The sequence below is a fragment of the Asterias amurensis genome, chromosome 6 (assembly GCF_032118995.1).
Source record: "Asterias amurensis chromosome 6, ASM3211899v1".
In the NCBI taxonomy this organism is placed as follows: domain Eukaryota; kingdom Metazoa; phylum Echinodermata; class Asteroidea; order Forcipulatida; family Asteriidae; genus Asterias; species Asterias amurensis.
In genome coordinates this window covers 2,665,408-2,678,488 of record NC_092653.1, presented here as the reverse complement: position 1 = coordinate 2,678,488, position 13,081 = coordinate 2,665,408, and the positions used below count along the sequence as shown (strand labels likewise).

The 13,081-nt window shown below is 39.2% G+C and overlaps 1 protein-coding gene across 1 annotated transcript in view; it reads left to right on the top strand.

Moving 5' to 3' along the window:
- The window catches only part of LOC139938817 (uncharacterized), a 39,005-nt gene extending 26,325 nt beyond the window's left edge, over positions 1–12,680 (top strand). Inside the window, exons 3-5 of the mRNA XM_071934451.1 lie at positions 1,774–1,866; positions 2,690–2,836; positions 3,665–12,680. Of these exons, the coding sequence (XP_071790552.1) occupies positions 1,774–1,866; positions 2,690–2,836; positions 3,665–4,360 (936 nt within the window). The 3' untranslated portion in view covers positions 4,361–12,680. The remainder of the gene's footprint in view (positions 1–1,773; positions 1,867–2,689; positions 2,837–3,664) is intronic.
- The last annotated feature ends 401 nt before the right edge of the window (positions 12,681–13,081 follow it).

The window sequence follows — 13,081 nt, the reverse complement described above, 5'->3', positions numbered from 1 at the left end:
ACTTTAAGGACTAGCCTTAAAGTCACCTGGAAATATAATTGTTTTCATCAAACATTAGAGTATAAGTTTATGAACATTAACATAATTTTTTGAGTTATTGTTTGTAACGATTTATATGTTTAAAAAATAGATAAAGTTGTTTTGGGGGTGACTCCGTCTACCCCTTTTGTGACGTCAATCGAGGCAGACTTTGCCTCGATCGCACATCGAACACACGTACGTGCAAGCACATGCAAGTCCTAGTCGTGAGTTTGTACGTAACGAAAAAGAAAAGAAAAAAATCTTGCATTTTCCGGCAATGTCGACCTGGTGTATTTCTGCTGGATGCAGCAAAACAACTAAAGATGGGGTCAGTTTGCAAAGTGATTCGGTCCGACGTCTTTTCCAGCGCTGTGCGGCAAACACTTCGAGCCGTCGTGCTTCGAGAATCCGAAATACACCACCACAAATTTTGATATAAAAAGAAAAGTTCTTTTTTAAAACATGACGCCATTCCAACAATTTTTCCAGCTAGTGGGAAGTCGAAGAAGGTACCTGAAAGACGTGTTGTTTCTTTAGGAGCATTTGCCTAACGTGAAAAAAATCGGGTATTGTTTCAACTCTTGTGTTGGCACTGCAAGCGATCCACCGTGCTGTGTAATCCGAGTGGACCATCTGCACAGCAGCCGTACAGTGCGTGCAGTCTGCTCCGTTACCGTTGTTCTGTACGTAGGCATCATACCGATCAGGTGCCCAAACGTAGTGCACGGGGCCTGACTACACATTTTCTTTTCAAATTTCGCGCTTCGATTGACGTCACAAACAGCGCCCTCTCGGATCGGGCCTACGTTTAAATTTGTAAATAAAATGGAAACTAATTTTTTAGAACCTTAGTTTTTTGTTTATTCATATTCCACTCATCAAAACACAAATTTTAGAGATAAAAGCTTTATTTTGACAAAATACCACTTCCAGTTGACTTTAAGTTTTTACTATCCTGTAAATAGTCAAGTTAAAGGAACACGTTGCCTTGGATCGGTCGATTTGGTCTTACGGTTAGAAAGATGTTTTAAAAGTAGAATACAATGATCCACACAAGTTTGCCTCGAAATTAACTGGTTTTCCTTTTATCTAGCGAACTAACACGGTCGGCCATTTATGGGAGTCACAAATTTGACTCCCATAAATGGCCGACCGTGTTAGTCGACGAGAAAAAAGGAAAACCACGCAATTTTGAGTGATACTTGTGTGGATCATTATACTCTACTTTTAAATTATCTATCAAACCATGCATTATATAACAAACGGTTACACACGCTTTTCAAAGACCAACTCGACCGATCCAAGGCAAAGTGTTCCTTTAAGACTATTGTCCTAACCCTTCGTGGAATCGATTCTATGGACAGTGTGAACTGTGTTTACAATAAGTAAGTGTGACCTTGTGCATTCTTTGGGTATTCTGGCAGGCAAGAAACTGCGCAAGTCACACGGGAAAGTTTACATTTTGTGTCTTAATTTCTACATAAATCCAAGAGTTATGAAAGTAAAAGCTGGACAAAAGTTGATACAAATTGGACAGTGCAATCTCTATAAATTATAAGATTTTATGATTTCTTCCATTAGGCTGTGTACAAATCGTGCCTGCAGGAAGTCTTGGTGGCTCTTTTGTAAACATGTGATGTCACAGGTCACATCGTCTATGAACACACACAACGTAGATTTACACACCTTGTTTGTCCGTTATTTCAATCTCAAACATTTTTTTTGTCTACCCGCTTTCTTTTTTTACCACAGAATACTTCAAGCGAGTCCCCTTTAGTCTTCGATAGGGAACTCTCACCCTTTAAAAATGATTATACTAAGGGACCGGATTCCGGCTGTTGTCAAGTAAGATTTTTTATTTATTTTTAAAGAAACATTACATAATTGTTTTTTGCTAACAGGAACCATTGCTGGCAGTGAGCACTCTATGTAATCCATCATGTTTATAAACTGATAAACCTGTAGAAGTTTGAGATTTAAGCTGTAACTGCTGTACAACAAGAGATCACACCCAAGTTTTGGGTACAACCTTGGCAAATGGTTAAAGAGAAAGATCAAGGGGATGCAACTTTTCCCAAAATATCATGTACTAAATTACAAGGGAAAGTTAGAAGATATTTTTTTCTCAGTACGTGTATGAAATTGGCATAGAAGTATGTTAGACGGAACTCCAATTGTGCCATAACACATCAAGAAAGCTAGAAAATGTTTCTTGACAACAAATCTGTCTAACGTGTTTCGAATATATTGTAAGATAGATGATTCAAGTGGACCCATGGCGACTAAGTTGGTGGTAGATTTTAATTATCTTGTTGTCTGCATAATTTATAAGCCACAAAATGAGCTCTGTGTGACTTAAAATTTAGATCTTATGCATTTATGCAAATGTATTAATTAATGCAAATGTATTCATTGATGCAAATGTGTTAATGTAACCCTTTGTGGTGCACTGTAAACTGTGATCATGTGCGTCTCACACTACGAACAGCAGTCGTAATACACAAACATATGGGTATGTATGGGACATTAATGCAAATTCATGCAAAACAAATTCATATATTCTGCTGTACCCGTCAGACCCATATGCCTTTTTTCTTTTCTTTTTAACATTACTATAACCATAACCAGATTAAAGTAAAATTTCCTTGTGTTTTTGTTTTATTTCTAGAATTTTTCAAGCATATACGAAAGTATCTTCCACAATTTAAACAAATCCATCTCAGCCCTGCTAGCTATGGAACTCCATGAAAGTGAGCAATCAAACGTTAATATTTATAGTTCGCTCATAGATCTTCGCCATAGGATTGGACGAGCGGTAAGTGGTGTTTATAGATAGAAGTCTGCTCGATGGCCGTGCCCGAAACGGAGACTTCGGCTGCAGCTACGGCTACTTTTGCCTATTCTTCAACACCGACAGACGCGCTGACCTAGCCGTAGCCTGTAGCCTGTAGCCGAAGTCGCCGTTTCAGACATAAAATCAATCTCAAGATGTATACCAAATCTGAACTGCTAAGCAAATTGTGATGCCAAAATAAAAATAAAACACTGTAATGAAAACTGCATCATAAGATGAATCTACTTTGTGAAATCGTGCCCAGGTTTCTTTAATTTTTAGATTAGTGCAGTACACATGTTTTAAGGCCGTGTCACACTGCAGCGATAACGAAAACGTAAACGACCACGACGCAAAGAGAACACATTCTATTGGTTAAAATGAGCCTGCGCGTATTCTGCGTGGAGCAATTCAACCAATAGAATGCATTATCTTTGCGTTGTGATCGTTGTCGTTTTCGTTATCGCTGCAGTGTGACCCGGCCTAAAATCTCCGCTTTTGACTAGGCCCTACTATAATTAAAGCTATATCAAATGTACGCGTATGCAAGATACCATAACAGTACACGGGGGCTGGGAGGCTATTTCAAAAAGGGTTACCTAATTTAAAATTCAGATACTTTGTTATGCCGGATTGTCCGACCTATGTACTGATCACTTGGACACAAGGTGACGGGAACGTGGGGGGGGGTTATAGTAGCTGCCATTTTGTTCCTGTTCAAGTTAGCAGTAACAGAAGGCTGCATTATCCAAAATAATGATATAACCGAAAATTGTGTTTAATTCATTTACTCGTGTTATTCCGATACAGCTTGTTGATGTCGGTCACTGGACACAAGAACACCTAGAGACGAGACTCCGTCCTACAGAGGCACCCAACAGACACATCATAACTTACTCGACTGATGCTGAAAATAATCATCGGAACCTTTACGCTATGAATCATATAGAAAATGTTCTTACCGGAGATTACGAAACATTGGGCATATGCCCGCATAGTCACATATCCAAACGCATTATGGGTTCGAGAATGGAACCGCGAAATGCGCCCGTCCCAGCCGAGCCAGCAGCGGGTCGATGGGAGTATGATGCCCGTGAGAATCGCGCGTTCTATCCGCAGGAGCAGGAGCCCGACAGCCGGCTACTTGACAGTGAGCCCGTCGTTGATCCTTTAGACGATATGGTACGTCAACTCCGTGTGTACGAGAAACTTCAAGAAATTCGCGAGGCACTCAGACGAAGTGACGAATTCTTAGCCTACCCTGTGGACAAAGACGACATGTTGCGGGAAATTCGCGCCTACGATCGGCAGCAGCAAGCGAGGACCGAATTGGTGGCCAAGCGAAACGGGGAGTTCCTGACGAACACAAGGGTCGCACCAAACACCTTTTACGAGACCATGAGAGATGCAGAGTATCTGAGGCCGTTTGCTGCACCTGGCAAGAGAAGTGTGCGGATGAATTCCTTGGAATTTAAACGGGCGTTGGATATGTTCTCGAAAAAGTGATCCATCTTTTTTTTTTTCCATGATATTTTTGTTCGTGTCCAAACAGCTTGTTAATGTGCGTAAGGGTGCTTGGGTTTGATTGAAGAAAAGAAAATGAAGTTCGTTGTCAAAAGCCATCCATTAGCACTGAGGCTGATTTGCAATTTTGAATTCGATAAGATACAACTTTTATTTTTCTGTGATTATATTTAATTTTATTTTTGAAAGCAAAATCAATGTGGGCTACGATTCCGATTGCCAATTATCTTTAAAAAAAATCTAACAAACCTTAACATAAAAAAAAATTTAAAAAAATTAAAAAAATTAAAAAAATGACTCTGTGCGCACAGCTGTGCATATTAAATGTAATTTGTCAATGTTAAATGGACGGCGGACTGATTGTTTATAGACCTTTCTTTTGCAACGTCACAGCCCGAGCTTTTGCCAACCCAGATTGGACAACTATGGAAAGCCATAAGTGCAAATCAAGAAAAGATTGCTATTTTTTGTGATAATGTAACCAAATTTGTCGATTTTGTTTAAAACAAAACAACTAATTATGAGAGGTATTTTATTTAACTGAAAGTTAGCAGAAAATGTTGAATATTGTTTAAACATTTGTTTTTACGATTTAGTGTTTTACTAACATTCGGCCGACCATGCCAACCAAGGCGGTTTGTTGATCAACAAAAGAAAGGTCTATAGCATTTCAGACCTCGATATAACAAGATGACGTAATTGACCGCCATCTTTGGAGACCGCCATCACGGCCATCACGGTGTGTAAAACTCTAAGCCAATGATATGCCCTTTTAGAAACGACTGGATTTGGTTTCAAAAAGGGTTGTAGCCTTTCATGCATGCACGACGTTTCATCAAAGATGGCGGCCATTGAAAAGGTATACAAAGGGATCTATTAAAAAAAACGATTTTCGTGTCACACAATTCTATTTCTCTGTAACGTTTGACGCGTGGAATGCTCACTGAAAGGCATATTTTGAGCCATCTTTTTCGTGTGTTTTTTTTTGTCTAAAAAGAACATCGTTTGGGGTGCAGAGACATTTTTTAAAGTGATTTGTTCTACATCGGTAACAATGTTTTAATTGTGTTAAAAAATCCATCCCCCATAATGTATGACCAAAATGTGCACGATTGATGACGATGATGACGCAATCATGTGTGTGCCTTGTTTGTTGACAATGATAAGAAACACAACTTCTGTGTACTGAGGGACGGTATGGAGACGTAGGGGGGTTTAACAGATTTGCATCGGGATAAAGAATATTAATTTTTGTTTTACTTATAATACTTAGTATGAACTAAGCGCCTTGAGTACCTTGTTGGTATAGATACGTGCGCTATACAACAAGACTTCGGTATTATTAAGTAAAATCTAAGTGTTTTTATAAAAACAGGGGTGTGCCCCGCATGCGCAAAACATATCGGTGCATCCCTCATTAATTATCATATATTTATAAAAGTATGAAATACACAAAAGAAATATTTGTTTAATAGACCGAATAGTGCTCAATAATTAGAGCTGCGTTTACATTGGTCCTGATCTTGCGACACGGTGGACAAGTTAAAAAGAATAACACTGAAGACGAGCAGAGTATACTGTTCGAAACGTCGATACCAAAACCGGCTCTTTTTACAGCCAACACTCACCCTAAGAGATTTGCACATGGTTATACCTGCAAGTTCACATAGATTTTTTCTTATTTCTCCACACCATGCAAAGCTTTACTTACTATCAAAATAACATCAGGTCATTCCAATTAAAGCAGCCTTAAGAGTAACTATTAATATAAATATGAACAGTAAACTTGCGGGTATACAACCATGAGTAAAATCTCTTTTGAAGGAGTGGTGGTTCTGAAAAGAGCTGTTTTGGTCTCGACGTTTCGAACAGTATACTCTGTTCGTCTTCAGGAGCCATGGTTGCCACCCCGGTTGCGTATATGGTTGTGGCTAGAGTTGCTCTTAGCAACAGCGGCTATGGCTGTGGCTAGCACTGCTCATAGCAACAGCCATAGCCGCCCGTTCGGACCCAGGTTCGGCCATTGTGGTTTCATGTTACTCAATGCATTGGATGCAATTTGTCTAAAACCTTGTTGACAATCAAGTATCAATAATTGTTAGATTATAGGATTTGAGCATTGCATGGTGAGGTATCAATGTATGTTTGCGGGAACACCATGTGTGTATCTACTTACCAGGTAGTTTGTTCTTAGAGAACTGTCTTGCTTTATTCTACTACCGCGGAGTAGATGTTCGGGGGGTTCGGGAGACTTCTCAGTTCGAAAAGAACTGTCCTGCTTTTTAACTATTACATTGCTTTCCATGTTTTTCTTCGCAAGTTAAATATTCTCTGTTTACCAAAGAAACTAACTTGAAGCAAAATGGCGAATCCTAGAACACCGTTGTTTCACTTGCTCACCATTTGGATACACACAGCTAGTGGCAATTAAACCCAACGTCGCTGTAGTAACTTAAAGGCACTGGACACTATTGATTACTCAATAAATTGTAAGCATAAAAACGTACTTGGTAACCAGCAATGAAGAGCTGTTGAAAGAATATAACATTGTGAGACACGGCTCCCTCTGATAAAGTAACAGACAGAGTTTTTGAGAAAGAGGTAATTTCTCACTCAAACAACAAAATACTTCAGCTGAAGCATTTTATTAAGCATCTGAAAGCACACAAAGTACAATGCCACAAGTGTGTTATTTTTTCTTTCATTAGTTTCTCTTGCAAATTCGATGACCAATATTGAGCCACAATTTTCACAGATTTGTTATTTTATGCTAGATTATGTTGGGATACACCAAATGAGAATACGGGTCTTTGACAATTACCAAATGTGTCCAGTGCATTTCAATATAAATAGAGGGAATGACACTGGTAGTATAGAGAAAGGCTGTGTACGAAAAGTGTGTATAAACTGAGAATGCAAGACAGGGGCCCAATTTCATGGCTCTGCTTACCACCGAATTCTGCGCTTACGATCACGATTCCCCGCTTACGTGCAAGCGCCAAAATACGCAGCTTACCCGTGAAATACGCTTGCCGCAAGCACATAATTCCTTGCTTCCGTAAGCGCCGATGCTGTGCTTTAATACGGTAAGCAGAGCCATGAAATTGGGCCCAGAAAGCAAGCAGAATTATATGATTCTGACTTGTTGTATAAGGAATGGTCACGTGTGTGTGTTTGTATACAAATTATGTGCCTTGACGTCGATGTCTATACCGTTCGCCCCCCCCCCCCCCCCTTAACATTGAAGTCACATTATTTTGATTTGACAGAGCATGATTTCAATTTAAGCGCAAATAAAACCACCCCTTTTAATAACAATAATCGATGCTAAACTCTCCTTAGTCAAATGATGATTATACAAGGTGCTCGGTTGACTGCGTCAATAATGGAGGTGTGTAGTATGGGGAGGGATTGCTGAACAGGGCCCCACCCAATTTCATAGAGCTGCTTAAGCAGAACCCTATATTTGGTAAGCACGATTGTTGTGCTAAGCAATTTTTGTTATGCTTAAGCAACTCTATGAAATTGGGCCCAGGTGTTGGAAGTTCCTGAGATTGGAGTAGTGCGGAGAATGTGACTGGAATGGGAAAAGACAAAGTGAGACAGAAAGATAAACTTGGATTGTATTGTAGTGAGTCAAGGTTCACTATAATGATTGGCTTTAGAGTTTTGTTTTCAAACCAGGAACTGAAATTCTCATCAGAAAGTGGGTAGTTTTTGTCTTGATTTAGTTACATTTTTTTGTAATGGAGAAACAAAAATCCAAAAACGGCAACGAACACACGTGTTTGTGATATCGGGGATTGTGTGTGAGGTTATGGACAGGCCAAAAAGAACGGTAAACATATTGGAGTTTTGGCAGTTTATCAGATGTACCTATGCACCATGAACTCATTTGAGTAAAGGCGCCCTCCTAGAGGCCAAAGAAGGTAGACTGGTCCCTAGTCCTTACCCGCAGGGATCGGATAAGGACCGGGTGTTGGCTTTACATGGCCCGTTCCAAAACCACGACTTCGGCTCCAGATTCGGCTCAGGCTAGCTTGGCCCCGCGCTTGTTTTGACAATAATTATTGCGCGTGCTTTGCGTATACGTGCTCAGGGCTTCAGACAGGAAGAACGGAGCCCGGACGCCAAACCCAAAGCCGAAGCCGTGGTTTCGAAATTTTAGGTCATAAACTGAGGCGAGAGTAGTAGGGCTACCAAGCAATTTGACACATTTTTAGTGAGCTTAAACGATCCCATTAATGAAACGATGATGGGAATGATGTGTAGAACGAGAGAACGAGAGAGAGGGAGAAAGGATGAAGTGGGAAGTTGGGAATTCCCCTTTCACGAATAACGGGTGCGTTCGATTAGCCTTCCAGGGTCGACCCCGGTCTGCCCCCGGTGCGTTCGAATAGCTTTGGCGTCACTCCAGGGGCTCATCCACGTCAGCCCCAAGTACCCTTGTTGTGGAACGGGTCACTTGGGGCTGGCGAAATGCATGAACATCACCAAGAGAGGGCGAGTTCTTGTCAGGGGGCTCACCCAATAATGAGCTCCGCGTGGTCGACCCGGGATAGCTAATCGAACGCACCCTGATGCTAACTACATTTACGCATGCGCACATTGGCTGGCAAACACCCAGAGTTGTTCACAAACGCGACGAACGTTACATCAATTGATCTCTATCATACATGGCTCATTTTCATAGAGTTGCTGAACACCCGATTATGTTCTCCCCTGCGCGATTTACATTTCATTGCGCTGCTATAACCGTAAGCACACGAAAAGGCAAGCTAACCTTCCGGGCATGCTTACTGCACGAAAATGAATGACGTCACAATGCAAATCCATGGTGAACAAGCAAAATGGCAGCCTAATCTTTTTGCTTACATGTTAAATACGTTTACACATTAGCAATTTGTTTCTGCTACATTAAGCACGAAAATTTGCTAACTTTAAAGCAGCTCCATGCAATTGGGCCCTGAACAATGATATGTAAAACCACCAAATAAAAAGGCGCGATGTTTTCTTGATTGACCAACCATTACGCGCGATGTGATAATTTCATGGGGAAAACAATAAATATTGTGTATGTGTAATATTTAAGCCCCTATTTAAAAAGAAAACTGAATTTTACCATGGTCTTTTTAAAACAAACAAAAATGGTAATTACCAAAACAATCTAGGAATTTAAAATGAAACAATACGCACCATTATTGATAATTATGTATTAAAGGGTGACAAAAGCAATGAGAAGTTAAGCAGTGTACTACGGTGTACTCGGAATCAATTAGTACTGCATTTTTTATTCAATGCTGTCCGTTATTTTAGTAAAAAGTAGGCCTACTGTACCATAGTTAATTTTTTGTTTTATTGCTGTTACACATTTGAATGTCAGAAGCCGTTTTTCAAAACTTGTGTCTGCGTTTTAATGACAAAATAACTTATAAGTAAAGTTGAATATGTTTTACTTTAAAGTTTAGCTATTATGGAAGCCCTCTGTATTTGTACGATGTTTTTCTTTTTTGAAACCTTTGACTATAAAAACATGATTATATTCCTAATCTTTAAGATTTTTTAACTGTATAGTTGCAATGCGTAATTTGTTGCTTTCAAAAACAATTATTCTGATCAACCCGTTTTGATCTGAAAGCATTTGGACACACTGCATGCTGTGAAGTTGTTCACTATGTGACAATACTTTAAAACAATAATGTTAAAGGCAATGGAATCGGTCAAAACAATTATTGTTAGCATAAAACATTTATTGTTAGCATAAAAACATTTTTGGTAATGTGCAATATAGAGCTTTTGATAGTAAACAACATTGTGAGAAACGGCTCCCTCTGAAGTAACTTAGTTTTGAGAAAGAGGATACTTCTCACTCAAACAATAAAATACTTCAGGCCCGATGCCATATTTTAGCCATTATTTCTATCAATATTCTCTTTCAACTTCCATGACTAATTGAGCTAAAATTTTCACAGATTGTTTATTTTATGCATATGTTGGGATACACCAAGTGAGAAGACTGGTCTGACAATTACCGAAGGTGTCCAGTGCTTGTAAAGTTTGTGCATGATTAATAGATCTGACTGAGTCTAGCCTTTAGTCAAGGCGCACGCAGCACCCCCACATGTCAAGCACGCCCCTCAATATCACACACGAAAAAAGACCGGCGCGAGCGGCGGAGGAGCCGCCGCTCGCGCTGGTCTTTTTTCGTGCGAGATATCTGGGGGTGCCGCCGCCGCGTGCGCCTTGATTAAAGGCTAGACTAAGTCTAGTATCATGTTTTGTGTGATCAACCAATACATTAAACAAGAAACCTGTTCAAATTTGGGCTTCACTAGTTGTGTGAGTCAGAAGAAAATAGTGAAAAACATTGCACAATTTTCAGCATCAAATTAATGCAATGTCCTTAAAGGCAGTGGACACTAATATAGTCTATTGGTGATTACTCAAAATAATTGTTAGCACAAAAACCTTACTTGGTAAAGAGTAATGGGAAGAGGTTGGTAGTATTAAACATTGTGAGAAACGGCTCCCTCTGAAGTGGAGTAGTTTTCGAGAAAGAAGTAATTTTCCACGAATTTGATTTCGAGACCTCAGTTTTAGAATTTGAGGTCTCGAAATCAAGCATCTGAAAGCAAATGGGAAGACTGGTCTTTGACAATTACCAATAGTGTCCAGTGTCTTTAACTTTGGCTGAAACAACCGAGCCGTTGCTTTTTTGTTGTTTAGATATTCAGAGTTTGACTCAAATTCAGAGGGAAGTATTTCACCTAAAAATATTGTTACAGTATGAACCTCATAATCAGTATAGCTTTCGAAAAAAATTTACACAATTCATTACCAGACCTGTATAATACTTTTAACTCTGAACTGGGCCCAATTTCATAGAGCTTCTAAGCACAAAAATGTGCTTAGCATGAAATTTCTTCCTTGATAAAAACAGGATTACCAACGAAATATTTACGTGATTTTCAGGATAAGCAAACAACAGCTGAATACCAGTAACATGGAAAATGCAACAAATTGAAATTTGGTTGTTAATCCTGTTTTTATCAAGGAAGAAATTTCATGTTAAGCAAATTTTTGTGCTTGCAGCTCTATGAAATTGGGCCCTGCTTGTTCATGTTTCGATGATGTTTACATAAGGCGTTGGTATATATAATATATGCACTAAGTTGGTTTGACGACTGTTAATGGTGCATTTTTACAGCGTAAACAATAAACCTTATGCATAATTATGACGTCATTTGAGTAAGGGCACCCTAATTGGCTAGAAGTCAAAAGAAGGCTGCTCATTGGCCCATCCTGTACGCTGTGCGTATACGGGTGTGCGTTTTCCTAATTGTTACAATTTCATCGTCGCTTTGCATGTATAAGATGGCACTTTGATGACGTCGTTGCAGAAGGTCCAAAGACAATTCAGAAAGCCAATTGAATTGCTTAGGGCAACTGAATCAGTCTGCAATTTGCCCATAATTTGTATAATCAATTTGTAAATTAAAATGTAGTAATCCATAATATTATGTGAACAAGACTTGCCGGTGTAAATTTTCCGAAAGCACACGGAATGAATTAAGTCCGAATTCCTATGTCGTCAACAGATTTCTAGCCAAAGATACAAGACAGCTTAAACCACATGAAAAACAAAAATAATAAACAGAGAAAATACTATAAAAACCCAGCGACACCGGGAGCTCCAACAGCCATGACGTAAGCACATTGCATAACTAATAGGCTCAACTTTCTTAAAGGAACACGTTCCCTTGGATCGGTCGAGTTGGTTTTTGTAAAGCGTTTGTAACCGTTTTTCATAAAATGCATATGGGTAGAAAGATGTTGTAAAAGTAGAATACAATGATCCACACAAACATGCCTCAAAATTGCGTGGTTTTCCTTTTACCTCGTCGACTAACACGTCGGCCATTTATGGGGGTCAAAATTTTGACTCCCATAAATGGCCGACCGTGTTGGTTCGCACAGTAGAAGGAAAACCATGCAATTTCGAGGCAAACTTGTGTGGATCATTGTATTCTACTTTTAAAACGTCTTTCCAACCATATGCATTATATAAAAAACGGTTACAAACGCTTTTGTTTTGACCAACTCGTCCGATCCAAGGCAACGTGTTCCTTTAATATGTAAACAAAATCAAGCTGTGTTTGTAACATTCAAACATACATTGATATAATATTACTGTTGTTCATTTTTAAATTGATATTTAATGGCATTCACTATTTACTGATGCTGACAAAAATATGTGTTAATGTTTTTGATTGAAATATTACTGTACTTATTAACTTCTATTCATGCAGTGCTCTGTACTATATTTTGTGTACTATAAAACAAATTAACAATCTATTAAAACTGAATTTAATTTTACATGGACGACATTTTCTCATTATTTCTTTCTGTCAGTTTGATTGATTGATTGATTTGTTTTCTTGAATGATCGCTTGAAGGATGTGGAATAATATGTTATGCAAGTTGCCTTTGACTTGCCTCCCCCACCCCCCCCCCCCCCCCCCAACCAACTCCACGGGTTTGTTATTTTGTGCTTATTGACAATATTACTAAACGTGTCCATTGCGTGTTTGAGGCATTGCGTGGTGAGGATATCAGTTTTGGTCGGCGGTAACACCATGTGTGTATGTAGAGTTTGTTCTTAGAGAACTGTCTGTTCTTGAAAAACAAACTCTATATACACCT